The sequence below is a fragment of the Ostrinia nubilalis genome, chromosome 8 (genome assembly GCF_963855985.1).
Source record: "Ostrinia nubilalis chromosome 8, ilOstNubi1.1, whole genome shotgun sequence".
Classification (NCBI taxonomy): Eukaryota; Metazoa; Arthropoda; class Insecta; order Lepidoptera; family Crambidae; genus Ostrinia; species Ostrinia nubilalis.
The window spans coordinates 13436160-13452421 of NC_087095.1; the positions used below are offsets into that span (position 1 = coordinate 13436160).

A 16262-nucleotide genomic window follows, 5' to 3' on the forward strand; every position below is an offset into this window, starting at 1 on the left:
CTAATCTCTTATTCCACATTTACTAATTGAAAGAGAAAAGTTTTGGCTTATTTAATTTTAACATTAGAGGCGATTATATTAATTTTATAATTTAGCTGCCAAACTCAATTCCCCTTATAAATGCCTGCTCCAGAATAAAAGGTTCTCTCTTTATTTTTGTACGATTTTTTTGGCGGATCGAAATACTCATTCTGGATAAAATCTGTATAGATTTTGGCATAGCTTCTTAATTTTTCATAATTTAGTGATAATGTGACTTCTTGATGATAGTATTTTAAAATTGATAAACCAATTTTGAGTTTTCCAATAGGTGCTGTTATGTTTTATTTATTAGGTAACGACCTACTAATAAATTAACTGGAATTTACAATATTTAAAACATGGTTTTTAATCTTCCTTAATTCTGAGTTTTTTGTTTCGATATCAATTAAAAAGAGTGCAGCTACGATCAAGTTTGATGTTCCGAAGATGTTTAAAGTGGTAGATAAATACATATAAATAATAACCAGTAACGATTGATTGATATTTGCAAAAAAAAACCTGTTCAACCGGCAACGTAAAATTCAAACGGCTATATTTGAGCGGCTATGTTTGTCTGGAGCCAAAGACGATTGCAGGCGTTGCCGTTTAGTTCCTCTCGGGGAAAGCGAATTTGTGGAGGGGCGGGCCCTTGAGCAGCTCGTCCTTGTAAGCAGCTAAGATGGCGCGGGACATGCTCGGCTCTGATGCTGAAGCCTCCAGGAATTGCCGCATTAGCCTTGGAATTAAAATAAGAATAATATGAATATCTTTGGACAATTTCACACAGCGCCATCTAGGCGCAAAGTAAGCAACTAATATTATGCATAAGATATTATGTTAATGTCCAACAAATGTTTGTATTGGTGCTGGGTCTAAACCACGAATTTAAAGTTTACCAACCTGTTAGCTGAATTAACTCCGAGACCTTCGCGGGCCTGCAGCAGTTCTGGGTGATCGCCAATCGTGTCGGTTAAAGCGGCAATCATCACATCTGCAAATGAAAAAAACCGTTATAATTCAAATTATATCCTTCCTAGTTCGTGTAAGTTGCGATATTTATTATGTATTAAAATCTACCGCCTCAGGAGGGAATTGAACTTACGACTTTTCCGCTGACCGATGAGCTACGGAGCTATGCTACACCTGATGCAATCGACTTTCACAAGTTTTCAAAAATATAATTTTAGAAGCAACTCATATTAGCGTAGAAGTTTACGTTATGTGATTGCGTTAAAGATGTACAATTACTGACCGAGAACTTTCTTCTCAATGGTGCGCGAGAGTTGTCCCCTCTCTGCCTCGAGCTCTAGGAAGGCCATGAACCGCTGTGTGGCGGCGCGCGCGCTAGCGGGGTCGTGCGATAGGGATTGGGAGAACATCATCTGGAAACAAATATCATGGTCTATTAACCACCATAATAGCCGGTATCTGAATTTAATTACTTTCAGAACATTGTTTAGAATCTTATTCTGATCTAATGAGGGTTTTCACGAATGAAAAATCCGCCAGATGGCAATACGTAGACGCGAGGTCCAAATGCTGCATGATTGGTTATTTTTGACATGACATTGACAGATATGTCAAAATCCACCAATCACGCAGCAGTCAGACCCCACATCCACGTCCCGCCATCTAGCGGATCTCATTCGCGAAAACCCTCATTCTGATGGTTACAATGTAGAGAATTATACCTGGGATGTTTTTCGGTTAAACCCACTTTTACTTAGGCGTTCCCACACTTCACCATGCAGTGTAGCTCTTTTTCATTTTTTCTCTGTTTAGTTAGTCCTTCCACAGAATAATAATAAGGTCATACTCAATTAAACGATTTTCAGGAATGACAAGTCCAAAAGATGTTAACAGAAAGTTCTAACAAAATAAAGATAAACTAAATCTAAATCAATATAAGTTTACCTTAGCGAGCTGGTAGATGATTTCCTCCAGAGTGTACTCGGTGTAGAGAGTGTCGGCCGCCTTCAGCTTGTCCATCATCTCCTCGTACTCCTCCTCGCTGATGATCGGGCCGTCTCGGTCGTAATCTGATGTGCCTGAGAATATCGATCAGGAATTCAGGAATTAGGAGATACAAAGTTTACAGACTTGAAATAAAATGTATTTTACTTTAGGCAATCATTGAATATATTAATATTAAGTACCTATATTAGCTTCTTAATAATTATGTAAATATGTCTAATTAGGTTCATTTCATGTTCATCAAAGTAAGATAACGCATTCATTCACTAGAGTACAACTTAGAGCTCATAGAAGCTTTTCATAGAAGAAATCTAACTAACAATACTAAAAGATACCAATCTCGTAGTTTCAGCACATATCGCTGAAATTTCAAGACAAACGTGTCCTAAGACAGTAACGCCAGTATTCACAAACGATGCTTGCTTGAGTGACAAATCGAACGCACAGCGTTGAATAGAGCTCTGTGATTGGTTCGTGTGTCACCCTGTGCAACATGCACTGTGAGATCTCATAGTAATGTTTGTGAATACGGGCGTAAGACATGCAAGTCTTAATACTTACTGATAATGTTAGTCTGCAGCATCGGGTCGTATCGCTTCACGGCCTCAGGCCTCAAGTCCGATGTGACTGGCAGCACTGGGATGGGAGACAGGTTGTTGCTGAGCTCCCAGTTCTTGCTGGCGATGGACCTGATGATGTCGGGGCTGTTCCCGAACGGGAACGACTGGAGGGCCACCGGGTTGCGGTATTGATACTCCTGGAATGAAAAGTTTTATAACGTTCTGGGTTATCTTATCTCACAAAACTGAAGTACATAAAATAAACATTGGAACATATTTTCAGATGGTCTTATCGATTGGAAGGCCTGTTCCAAGATAAGTAAGTAAATAGATATTTGTTGGAGGGAACGGGAACTATTTTGAACTAAAAATCAGATAAGAAGTAGAATTAACCGACTCCTAATCCAAAAAGTTTAGTAGGCATTTTATGTGTTCCCTTGGGAACTTAAAACTATTAAATGGGGGTGTTATTGTATCTTCCAAACAAATGTAAATTTTTAATTCATTAATTCCATATTACTGATAATCACTGCCATGTCGTAAACCTAACTACATAAGTATCAAAATCAAATCCTATCATGACCGTATCAAAATCTAATCCCATTTTCCATGAAATCACTGGCCGAATCTTGGCAGGTTTTCCTCATGAAAAGCATTTTGGTGTAGTTTCCTATTCAATATTAGAAATAGGTCGATCACGACACTGAGCCTCTGACCCGGGCAAATCCGTAGTTAATGGAATCACACGTGTGCGTTCACGGTTCGGTGGGCTGAGTCCTGAAGGACTTGTTTATAGTTGGCTCACGTCACTGGCGAGACGGTTTTTGTTAGCATACAAATGAGTAGGTATGAATAAAGTATCGAAAACTAAATCCAGTAGATACTTTTAGTTCGTAAGATTAACGTCTTTCAAGCTCCTAATAAAAGGCGTGATCTGTGCTGTTTTGATTCAGTCTTTTGATTAAGAAATGAATTCGTTTCGTTGGTAGGCTAGGATACTATAAATAATAGCAGACTACTGTACAGTTTCCCAAACTTAATAAAACAAAATTAGAACAAAAATAGGTACCTACCCTCATAAAAGGACATTGTCAGAAACCGCCTTAGATTCCTGGGCACAGCAGTAAAGTATCAAAATTAATCTCTTACTTTTTGAATACTTAAATATTAATTAGATTGTAACGGACACTTGAGGATTAAAAAATGAAATAATAAAAGTATTTTATATGTATTCCATAATACTATGACGACATCCGGACATTTTAGGGCGTGGCCTGCTCCATATCCTATGAAGTTCCATAATTTGTGTCGATAAAATCTATGTAAAATCGGCACAAGGCAATGCCGTACTTCATTGTTAGGAATCCATGTAATAGTGATGTTGACTGCGATCATCATAGACAATAAGATACCGATCTTGTAAATAAAATAAATCGTCCAAATTGCTACAGTATGACTAGATTTTAATTAAAAGTTAAAAATATATTGCACGATACTACAAGAAGCTATCTAATGTGTCCAACTGGCCGAAGGTCATGAATAAAATAAAAAGAATTGTGATCATAACACTGATATAGACAATGACAACAATATCGGATCATCTTTAATATATCTGTTACAGTTTCAAAATTCGATGAAAAATCCAATGCCGCTTAAAGTGAGAGAAATGTCTAAAGTTCTAATAGAATTGAAAGTTTTATTCGCTCAAAATGCTTATAACAATAATTGGTAATACATTTCAAATATTAAGTACCTTTATAATGTACTAGCTTTCCGCCCGCGGCTTCGCCCGCGTGGAATTTTGTCTGTCACAGAAAAACTTTATCGCGCGCGTCCCTGTTTCAAAAACCGGGATAAAAACTATCCTATGTTCTTTCCCGGGACTCAAACTATCTCTATGCCAAATTTCATCAAAATCGGTTGCGAGGTTTAAGCGGGAAAGCGTAACAGACAGACAGACAGACAGACAGACAGACAGACAGACAGAGTTACTTTCGCATTTATAATATTAGTTGGGATAGAACCAAAATGATATCCTCTCAGCTTGGAAAGGGAAAACCCAGGATTGGGGGAGCGCTCCAGGCAATTTTTAGAACATTTCATAGGTGGTAGTAAATAATATTTATTTTATTATTAAAATTGAATATTTTGATATTGATAAAATTGAATATATCTTTCGATTCAAATACCGAATATTTTTCAATCGATAATAATTATCGAGAATTGTTAATAATATTCAATTAAAAGTTGTTCAATCCCTAGTCATGCATAGACTAAGACGGTAACCATGGAGATAGTTAGTTTGGTAAGTCACGTGTTAAATGTCAAGAGTGGAAAGTAAACATAGGATTCATGTTATTTATTTACGTGCAAAATGTAAGTAAGTAAATCATAAAAGTGGAACGCCGAGCTATTTCCAAAACCCGTCCAATATTATAATACAATTTGGCTGCGACAACTACAATACAGAACATCTCCCAAATCGATGTGCATAAAATAATATAATATAATACTAGTAAGTAAGAGGTTATGATAACAATATTGCTATCAATAAGTTTATAGAATTGGTCCGCCAGGAATAATTGTTCTTACATAAAGATTTGTGTCATTTAGAACCTAGAAAGTATTATTTCGGCACTGTTGATCTAACGGCGAACAATGTATGGAGAACGAACATTGTCCTTTCCTATCGGTTACTTTAAACAAAGTCCCTTTGCCGTCGTTTAGCAATTTAATCTTGTCACCTTTAACGATCCCTGGAGAACCCCAAGGGATTCTCATACCATACCACAATTTAAGAAACCCTGTCATACCAACACAATGGACATTATGACATAAAGAGTGAACAAGCCGTCCTAACTTATGGCGAGATAACCATCAAAGAAATTGCAAGTGGTAAACTCGCCAATGTTGCCACATAAGCCCGTCCTTTCTGCTTGACTGCACTCAAGAAAAAGGATAGTGAATCCTTATTAGTCCAGTAGAATTAGCTTTTAAATCGGAAATAATTCCTACAAAAGATTTTATTGCTTTAATGGCTTCATTGGTTGCCCTTTAAGATTCTCCTAGGTTTTCGATTTCGACGGAGTTGTGCTTAAGTGGTGGGGGCCCCCGAAAGGGGCGCTTTTTCGGTTTTCCGATTATATCGCGTAAAGGACTTACCCTATCGAAAAGTGGTCTTCCTGACGGTTGAAGGGCATTTAATCCTGCATTAAATAAGACCAAATTCATATTTTTTGGACAAACCGTTCTCGTGCAAATGTTCGGCAAAGTAGAAAATATGTGTATAATTAATGACCCTCTCCACGTCCAATAGCTCGTCACCCGTATGCTCCCAAGCCTTGTAAAGGGTCGCCTTAACCAGCGTATCCCTGTCTAGGCTCACGAGTTGGATTCGCTTATCCTTGTTCGTTCCAGCCGTTCCTTAACTGCGGTTGCTGCACCTCTTCCTGGCACTCTCCTGAACGACTCTGTGGTACCTACTGTGGCTGCCCCTCTTCCTTATACCCTCCTGTACGATTGCATTGCTTAGCCATATGCTTGGTCTAAGGTTCGACGCCAAAAAATCAACTTCGTACGCGTGAAAATAGTTTAAATACTATTTTCCGTGCTTGCAACATTTTTCTTTACTGCTTCGCCTCTATTAGTCGTAGAGTAATTGTATATATCCTATAGCCTTCTTCAATTTATGAGCTATTCAACACAAAAATAATTATTTCAATCAAACTAGTAATTCTTGAGATTAGCGCGTTCAAACAAACAAACAAAAAACTCTTCAGCGTTTTAATATGAACTTGTTGTTGTTGATTTTTGGCGTCGAACCTTAGACCAGGCATACGGCTAGACAACGTAGTCGTGCAGGAGGATACAAAGAAGAGGAGCAGCCACAGTAGGTAACACAGAGTCGTTCAGGTGAGTGCCAGGAAGAGGTGCAGCAACCGCAGTTAAGGAACGGCTGGGACGAACAAGGATAGGCGCATCCAGCTCGTAAGGCTTGATAGGGTTACACTGGTTGAGGCGCTCCTTTTCAAGACTTGGAAGCCTGTGGGTAACGAGCCATTGGACGTGGAGAGGGTAATTAATTATACACATATTTTCTACTTTGCCGAACATTTGCACGAGAACGGTTTGTTCAAAACATATGAATTTGGTCTTATTTAATGCAGGATTAAATGCCCTTCAACCGTCAGGAAGATCACTTTTCGATAGGGTAAGTCCTTTACGCGGTATAACCGGAAAACCGAAAAAGCGCCCCTTTCCGGGGCCCCCACCACTTAAGCACAACTCCGTCGAAGTCGAAAACCTAGGAGAGTCTTAATGGGCAACCAATGAAGCCGTTAAAGCAAGTAAATCTTTTGTTTGAATTATTTCCGATTTAATCAATTTTTGTGTTTAATTCTACTGGCCTATATTGGATTTGGGTGTGTATTGAAAATCACAGACTGGTATTAATGTTTCGCCAACGTGTGACTATTCTTATAAAACTTTCTTTCAGAGAAAAGATGAATCTGTTAAAATTGTATTAATGTAGTTTTTTATTATTTCGTTTCTTATACTTACCTACCTACTTTCAATAAAAAGATATACTCGTATATATTTAAAAATTAAGTCACATTTCCAATGTGCATTCACTCAAAGAACTACAAGCGAAATGTTACAACGTTAAGGACTATCTACCTATATTTACTAAACTTTATGTTTAAATTCTTTAACATCCAAGTAAAGAAAACCGAGAAAACTTTTGAAGTACGTAGGTAATTTAATCGGATACATTACATAGTACACACATTCTCAGTTTATTCTTTTAACCAGAGCAAGTAAACTTTCAATTACGTGGGTAGTTTAAACAAATGTACACATACACTCCCACTTTCAATGTAAAAGTATACATTTCAAGTAATAACAAAGAATCACACCTCGCCAACGCCTTATCGTTAAAACTCTTCTAAAACACTCTCAATGTTGGAAAAATTCCGATAGAACTTTGAAAAGTCGGGCGCATTTTCCGCGCTACGAGATTTCAAACTGTAAATTAAAGAGTATTGGGTGGGAATAGTTTCCCAACCAATATCCGCTCACGAATAGCTTTCTGAAGTCTAACAACCTTTGCCTTTAGGCTTCTTTGATCTTTTATGAACGTTACCAAATAAACAATGTTATAATTAAATCTGCTTTACAACCTATATTTCGTTACCTATGTAAAATTGTTCGCAATATTAATAAGTAGGTATTTTTATCATCATCATAAAGGTACGGATCACAGCATATAAAGCGGGGTCTCCAGCGCGTGTTCTGCCCTACACAATCAACAAAACCATATCAACATTCAACATTTTTGTAGGCAATTTTGTTGAATATTAGATGTTTTTGTTGATTCATCATCATCATCATTTCAACAATAGGACGTCCACTGCTGAATATAGGCCTCCCCCAATGCTTTCCACGTTAATCGATTGGTAGCGGTTTTGTTGATTGTGTAGGGCAACACGTGCTCAAGACCTGGCTTAAGACTATACCTAAATTTTTGTAGCAAACAAATATGATGACATGGCACAATTTAGCTTGCATATTCGCCTGTTAGCTGTGTATTCTATGCTGTTAGTTAATCCAATTTCACAAGGTGCGACTCGAGTAAGCTTTTAACAACAATTAAAATTGATGTTGATTGATGGTTTTCAGTTGAACCAGTAACAGAATCAGCCGAAACGTTATCCAACATTTTGTATTTTGTTTTCTAAATAAATCATAGAGCTTACGGCCATTTTATGAGATCAAAGCTCCGAAACAAATACCTACAATTTCAACGAGCTAAGTATGAGCGATACTAATTTAGTTGGAAATTATTATACCTATCGCCAGTTCATTATGATGACTAGTTTTTATTATTATTACTCTAGAGAGGTTAATCTTACTTTATGGCGTGTGCTCATAAAGAAAATAAATAGACTGGTTTTCAGCGTAACAGTAACAACAGCTATTACCAGCTTATGGGCCAATTTTATTTTCTCAGTGTCAGATAAAAGCTCTAAGCAAACACGAATCATTAATCCAGTAGGCAGTAAAACAAGCTATTTTTAGATTTCAATGAATGTAAATTTTGGGACTTTTCAATCAATTTCTTAGTGTACCTACAATAACTTAATTACTTTAAATACCAATACAAAAAATACTTTTAAGTAGGTATATTAATTTATTTGAAAAAAAACGAGCTGTAATAATATGAGATGCGAATGTTTGGCTTTCCCAGCACTCACCCACTTGAAAGATTCTGTTGTGGAACATTTGAAATTGAAAAAGTCTTAGGCCCAGTTTTATGATTCATAGTTAAAATAACAAATTGTTAAATTTTGCTACTAATGGTTAAATATTAACAAAATGTTAACTAATAGTTAAAAAATGTACTAAAAGTCAAGCTAACCATTGTTCGAAAAACATTTTTTCTGATATTTAACCACTTGTCACTTGACATCTGTCAAATTTGACTATTGGTTATTTTAATTATGAATCAAAAAACTGGGCCTTAGTGATTGATAGAGTTCTGTGAATATCAACATAGTACTCTGTCTGTTTTAGAATGCACCTTACCTTAGCACTAGCCTGCTCCATCAGCATGGCTCGAAGCTTCTCCTGCTGAGCGCTTTCTTCAGCCGCCTTCAGATTCTGGGAGTAATGTGCCCGAAGATAGTCGATATTGAACTTTATTTCTTGCAGAAATGCGATCGCTTCTTCTTTGGACATCTACGAAAGAAATTAAAATTGCAACCACAATATTCGTATCTATGAGATTGACGCCCGTAGGTATTCACAAACGATGCTTGCTTAAGTACCTAAAGCGGCAAATCTAACGCACAGCGTTGAATAGAGCTCTGTGATCAGTTCGTGTATCATCCTGTGCGTCCACGCGGACTGTGGGACATTATAGTAGCATTTTTGCTTAGTTTAGGTATACTACCTTAATTAACATTTGTTACTAACCAAATAATTCCATAGTCCCATTTAAGTTCCTTGTATTTAGGCTAAGTTTTTATTCAATTATCTTATCTTATCTAATGTTTGTGAATACGGGCGTGAGACGTTTTGTTAACAATTAAACAATAGGGATTTTATCACTGGGAAAACTGGACATTTTATTTACATTTCTGTTAATGTTTCACTACCCACTTTTTCGTTCGAGAGAGAATCTACGCTACCTCCTGTACCTATATGAATATTCAAGTATCCAGTAGGTACTCGATCGAAACAGCAGTCATTCAAAAAGGCAAGTTGAGATTCGTTGCTCTTATTTTAAATGTTATATCTAAGTATAACACGCTAAGAATGTGTTGCCTCGAATATAAGCGTCTCCTAGCTGAATCTAAATCTTACCAATCCCTCCTGAAGGAACTCCTCAATCGCAGTGGTGACTCCCTTCTCGTCTCCGGTCCAGAAGACGTATTCTGCCATGTCCAGTGGAGAGTACTGGACACCAGCATACGCTGAGTAATGATCCATCTGTGACAAAGGGTATATTAATAAGAAGATCTATGACCATTATCACATCTTACTTACTTCTTTACTACTTCAAAACGACAATAGGCATTTACTGGGACAACCCTAGACTGCATGTTTAATACTTGCGGTAATACCTGCCTGCATAAAAAATAGGGTAGTGGAGACCTTGTTCTATAGTCATACAATACACCCTAGTAAAACATTTTAATATGAGCTATGATATCCTACATGATTCTACCATTTTTGTATAGCAAAGGTGACTATGACATCAGCAAGTCGCGAATTGAATTGACTGTCAATTTATTGATTTCAATGCTCACAATGATACAGTCAATTTGTGAATCGTATCATATCCTTTTGTGCTTTTGTTAACAACAATGTTATGAAATCGCGTAACTTCTACATCCATTTTGGCTGTGAAACGATGAAATGATGGTCAACCTAATCTAACCGAATTTGAGTCAAGTTTGATCACGATAAACAATCTTAAACGATCCAGACAGCTCCCTTAAGGAATTGGGTGTGGGATATCGTAAATCAGCAAAGACAACGGCTAGTCTTATCTATTGTTTGTCCCTTGTGTAGTCGAGGACTGATACTGCCAATAATAAAACAGTTTAGGCACTATCTATCTACATAGATTCACATTTCACACATGACCAAGAAAAACATTCACACAAAAGTCAAAAAATATCTTGTTGGGCAACGAACGAGTCAGTTTGTGCTGCGAACTACACTTTGCTGTCAAATAATGGTTCGAGATGTTCTTACAATACTAGGTAGGTGGCTCCTCAATCCATGCGGACATTTAAAAACAAGCAAAACTCCGCGAACTCATGGTGCAAAAACTGTAGCTAAATCGAGTAAATATTATTCCGTTTGTCCAGGAAAATATCCGGACGAATAGCTAGAGGAAAAAGGCTATAAATAGACAATACAAATACCTACAGTGATATTTCCTTTTTTAATAATCTTCTTCAAATAAAACAAAACTGCTAAGTGACTCTTCACTTTCCTAACTGAAAGGAAATATTATTTAGCAATTTTCCCTTTTCCAGGAAATAAGCCCCATTGAATCTTAAATCTCCAGGACTCCAGTAGGTTAAAGACGGCCCTCTTTAGACAAGCGTCAAAACGTGACAGTTGTAATATCGAAATGCTTTCGCTCTTTTTTGTATTTACCTAGTTCCTAGTTGTAGATCGCTCCGAAAATAAAAAAAAAAATCGTTTCGATATTCATAGCGATCAAAAAGTGCCACTAGTATTCTTCTTCTTCTCGTGTCGACAAGGACAACAAACCTACACAGCGTCAGCCCAAAACTCGGCCACAAGAGTGGCGTGGTCAGTAGCCTTCATTAAATCTTTCTGCGTGCAGTTGCTTGGGCACGCAGGGCACGACATCATGTGCGTCGTCGACTGGGGAACAAAACCACACTTGCACTCCAAGTTTGAGCCATCCAAGAAAGATCGGTCAAAAGAGAGATGCAGGTTATGGCGTGAGAGAGCTGATCTTCCCTGCCACTAGTATTGGGGCTGGATAATACTCACGTTGTTCTTAATCTCCTTAGTGATGTCCGCGTTGAAGGCTCGTCTAGCTGCCGTATGTCCGTTCTGAGGGTTGGTGGTAGCTGAACCCGGTTGCACGAGGCGGGCGGCTCCGTGGAACACCTACAACGTACCGGTAGTTATACAGGGTGGAATTTTATAATGCCACCTGCAGGGACAGTACTTAATTCTGTAGACAGAAAATTTTATTCAAAGAAAACATTCCTTTATTTTTTAAAAGAAATAAAACTTGAACCGCCTCTGTGGTCTAGTGGTAAGACCACCTACTTCAGTCAGACACAGAGGTCCCGGGTTCGATTCCCAGTGGGGACAGATTTTTCTGTTCGATTTGGTTGGTGGTAGGGCTTGTTCTAAGTCCGCCTGGCTAGCTATCACCATCTTACCTAAGTCTGTCGCCATAACAACAATGTTAACAGCATTGGTGTGTTCCGGCAGTTAAAGGTAAGATAGCCAGTTCCTCCGTGGTTGAGGATTCCGGGTGAAGCTCGCTTCCACCTTTGGCCTAATCATTACTTACCATCAGGTGAGATATAGGCCAAGAGCTTCCTCTATGTAGATAAAAAAAACTGCATTCAAAGATTTCCAAAATTTTGCTTTAGAGTAATTTCCCTCCAGGTGGCATTACAAAATTCCACCCTGATGTACTCCCAAGCCACAAATTTCTTTTAGTCAGCGATAAGAGGGCTACGCTGTGGTGCCCTATAGTGTGCCCTAATATGGCTACAGTAGCCAATCTTGTTGGTAAACGTGCGCGAACAATGTCGACACGTTAGGACATCGTTGATGATTGCTATCATTTACACCGGAAGTATGCCTCCATGTGACTGGTATAATACCGGAAGTTATGGTTGGACATGTGACTACTTTAGTAGTACGGAAACTGTTTCTTAATTCAATTGGATTAGTTTCACCCCCGATTAAACTCTCGTGTTTTAATAATCGTATGAGAAAGGTAATGCACGTAATTACTTAAATAGGTGTTATGTTATAAGTGATGTTTACATTAGCTATTTTTACTACCATTGTGCGTTGGTTGTGTAAATTACTTTTTTTTTCAGAAAGCCAGATCTTCTGCCTATTAATATTATACTACCTTCTTACATATCATAATAATATTTGGTTACGAAATCATTTTTAGATATTACCTACCACACGTTGGGCGCCAAAAATAGATTTCCCTTTTTTTTCATTTTGTTTTACGATAACAATATTCAAAGAAATATCTTAAAAATAGATAATTTACTTGTGTATTTTATTAAAGCTCGTGACTTTGCCTCCGCGATTAGGCTTATGAAATTGTATCTCTGCTCAATATTATGGGATCTAGAAGACATATTGACAAACAATGCTTGCTTAAGAGAATCAGCAAATTTAACGCACAGCGTTGAATAGAGCTCTGTGATTGGTTCATGTGTCACCCTGTGCGTCCACGCACACTGTGAGTGTGAGACCTTTATTTGTGAATACGGGCAATAAACTTCAAACGTGCGTGACCTGTGTTGTCTGGCGGAGTTTACCTAACCCTAATTTAATTAAAGCCTATTTTTTTCTTACCTTGGTAGTTATCTCCTCACTAGGCGCAGTGGTGACCGCAACCCCGTCCTGCACGCTAACATGTGCGCCATCTTGGACCAGCACCCGATGGATGCCCTCAGAAGGCACGTCCAGCTGTGAAGAAGCGTGGACGCGAGGCTTCTCGTCGCCAACCGCGTCTGCTGACGCGTGCTCTTCGAGGCGGGAAACGAGTTCACCGTTTTCTTTCACTGAATCTGGACAAATAAAATATAATTTAGTCATTATTAACAAGCTGAAGTGGCAATGTACAGGGCACATAATACGCGGAACTGACGGCCGATGGGGCGGCAAGGTTCTGGAATGGAGGCCGCGTACCGGAAAACGCAGCGTGGGACGTCCACCCACAAGGTGGACCGACGACATCATAAAGGTAACAGGGAAGCGCTGGACGCAGGCCGCTACCAATCGATCAACATGGAAAGCATTGGGGGAGGCCTATGTTCAGCAGTGGACGTCCTATGGCTGAAATGATGATGATTATTATTACATTGGAAGCCTAATTTGTATAAAGAATCGGACGACACCAAATCGGCGTACTGTATGCACTTCCATACATGCTCATCTTGAATAACAGCCTCAAACTATGGCTGACAAAAAATCTGTAGTCTGTAAACATGTCAGCTTTCAATTTAAATTTTTCGGTGCAACTTGTTGCAAAATAAATCTCTTGAACCAAGTAATTTAGTGACCTACAAATACACTAACTATAAATACAAATAACCTGCTTTCTTAATCCTGCTGAAATTGTCAGCTCTTAAAAGTTCTTTAGGTGAATGTTGCTGTATTAATTAAATCTGTAAAGTTTCCAATAGGATTAATAACGAACTAATAACTCGGAGAGTAATAACTCTCCGAGGCATTTCCAAAGCCATCAACAGTCAAGACGTTTGCTGTTGCACACGACGTATTTTAAAAGCAATTTGAATATTCATAAGCGCCGCAACTTCAACGGACTTTAGATTAGTTTTCCGTGACGATAAGTATTTTGAATTAAGTACTTACGCACTTTCAAAGGGTTAAATTTGTACTAAAGTTCTGTTAACACGATCGTCTATCGAGGATAACGTGGAATTTTCTTGAAATTCCTTCGCCTTTGGAACAATTTTAATAACTCGCCTTTGGAATAAAAATGTTTGTATTTATTTTGCAGAGAGGAATTGTTTTAATGTAAATTTAATCATCATCAGGTGATCTGACTACTTGTTTGCCTCCTGTCCCATAAAAGATCTAGGTATCTTTTTTAATTCGCAATTAAGAAAATAATCCTTGATTTCTTACGGGTCTCATAAAAAAGAAGTGAAATAATTGTTGAAAAGAAATCTAATTGTTTCATCTTCATTTGTAAAGAGCTTTTATTTTATTCGCGCCTCGCCCGCGTGGAATTTTTTCTGTTACAGAAAAACTTTATCGCCCGCGTCCCTGTTTCAAAAACCGGGATAAAAACTATCCTATGTCCTTTCCCGGGACTCAAACTATCTCTATGACAAATTTCATCAAAATCGGTTCAGTGGTTTAGGCGTGAAAGCAAGACAGACAGACAGACAGAGTTACTTTCGCATTTATAATACTAGTATAGTTTTTTTTTAATCAATTCAGCTTTATTAACTCGTTTCAAGCTTTTGAGAATAAAACCAAGGCAGTTTAAAAATCCCATCGCCATGATACAACACTTAATGCAGAAAATAATTTCATTAGAAGTTGCTACGAGCTGTTAATGGAAATAATCTCTGGCATAAAGTTATCTAGAGTGGTAACTGATACAATATCGATTTAACTCGTATCATTTATAGGATATCGTAATGTTACCTCGAGTGTTACGACATTTTTACATTTACATATACCCTAAGTGCCTTTTCACACGTTCCGGTTGCTGGCTATCCGGCGCCGGGTACCCGGTGGTGAAGTGTATGGGCATGGTACGGAGCTTTCACATGTTCCGGCGTAATTAATCCGGCATGCCCATACATTTGACGCCGGGTAGCCGGCGCCGGTTAGCCGGCAACCGGGACGTGTGAAAAGGGCCTAACTGTGAGTGGTTTCTGGAGAGTACATTGGTGCAGTTTCAGCACCAATACAATCTAGCAAACAAACTATTAACATTGACACCGAGCTGACATTAATATGTGAACAAAGTAATATTGACTACAAAGAAAAATAATTTTTAACCGCGAAGACAGTTTAATCCTTCAAGGCCCGCGAATCTAGACACAATAGAAATGATAATCAATTGTTATGACATTAATGAATGCCGTCTGGGACTCAAGCGGTTAATATCTGTTTCAATATATTTCAGAACATATCACACTCGTTTTGCTTTTGAAAAATGAACGAGATTATGGTCTGTAAAATTGTATTTCAGTTGAATCCAAATAAAGCTATAACGTAACCCTACCTACTGATATTTTTAATATAAATTTCACAAAGCTCGTATATTGCTTTCTATTAGGCAGCTCGATCATTTAGAATTTTAGATAAACCCCACAAACTTTTATGAGATAGTGATAAAAATTTATACGTCGTAGATTTAGACTAAGCCATAATTCGTAAAACCTAAATTTTGTTAAAACATTTTAGACGAATAAACCGAACGCGCGTTTGGCATACTGAGGGTCCCTAGAGTGAACAGCGCCTCTCGGCAATATAACAATATTTTTTACCTCATATTCGATTTAATAAAGATAAAAGTCGGCAATATTTGTTACGTCATATTCTATTTAATAAAGATAAAGGTACCTATTTACTATATTTCCATTTATATTTACTGTTTTTTCTTGGGAACGTAGCAAAGCGAAAAAGAATTTTGTCTAGTTCTAGAAAATAAAACAAACTGCCAAACATGAGGCTCTCTTTCCCGCCCGGAAACCCTTAGAATCTTTACTTGATCTTTTATTATTAAGCTAGGTCATATAAGTAAGTCTAATTCGTACTTTTTTATGTGACAGGAGGCAAACGAGCATACGTATCACCTAATGGTAAATCATTGCCATCGCCCATAGACACCTGCAACCCGGGGGAGTTACAGGTTACAGGTGCGTTGCCGGTCTTTAAGGTATATGTAAGTACGTTACATTAGAT

General features: G+C 37.9%; 1 protein-coding gene across 1 annotated transcript in view; it reads right to left on the reverse strand.

The window, feature by feature from the left end:
* Positions 1–316: 316 nt before the first annotated feature.
* Positions 317–16262, reverse strand: part of LOC135073989 (uncharacterized) — a 102409-nt gene continuing 86463 nt past the window's right edge. Inside the window, exons 6-14 of the mRNA XM_063968274.1 lie at positions 13167–13381; positions 11595–11714; positions 9921–10046; positions 9141–9293; positions 2557–2752; positions 1936–2069; positions 1274–1403; positions 922–1012; positions 317–757 (exon numbers count right to left, since the gene is read on the reverse strand). Coding sequence (XP_063824344.1) covers positions 628–757; positions 922–1012; positions 1274–1403; positions 1936–2069; positions 2557–2752; positions 9141–9293; positions 9921–10046; positions 11595–11714; positions 13167–13381 — 1295 coding nt within the window. The 3' untranslated portion in view covers positions 317–627. The remainder of the gene's footprint in view (positions 758–921; positions 1013–1273; positions 1404–1935; positions 2070–2556; positions 2753–9140; positions 9294–9920; positions 10047–11594; positions 11715–13166; positions 13382–16262) is intronic.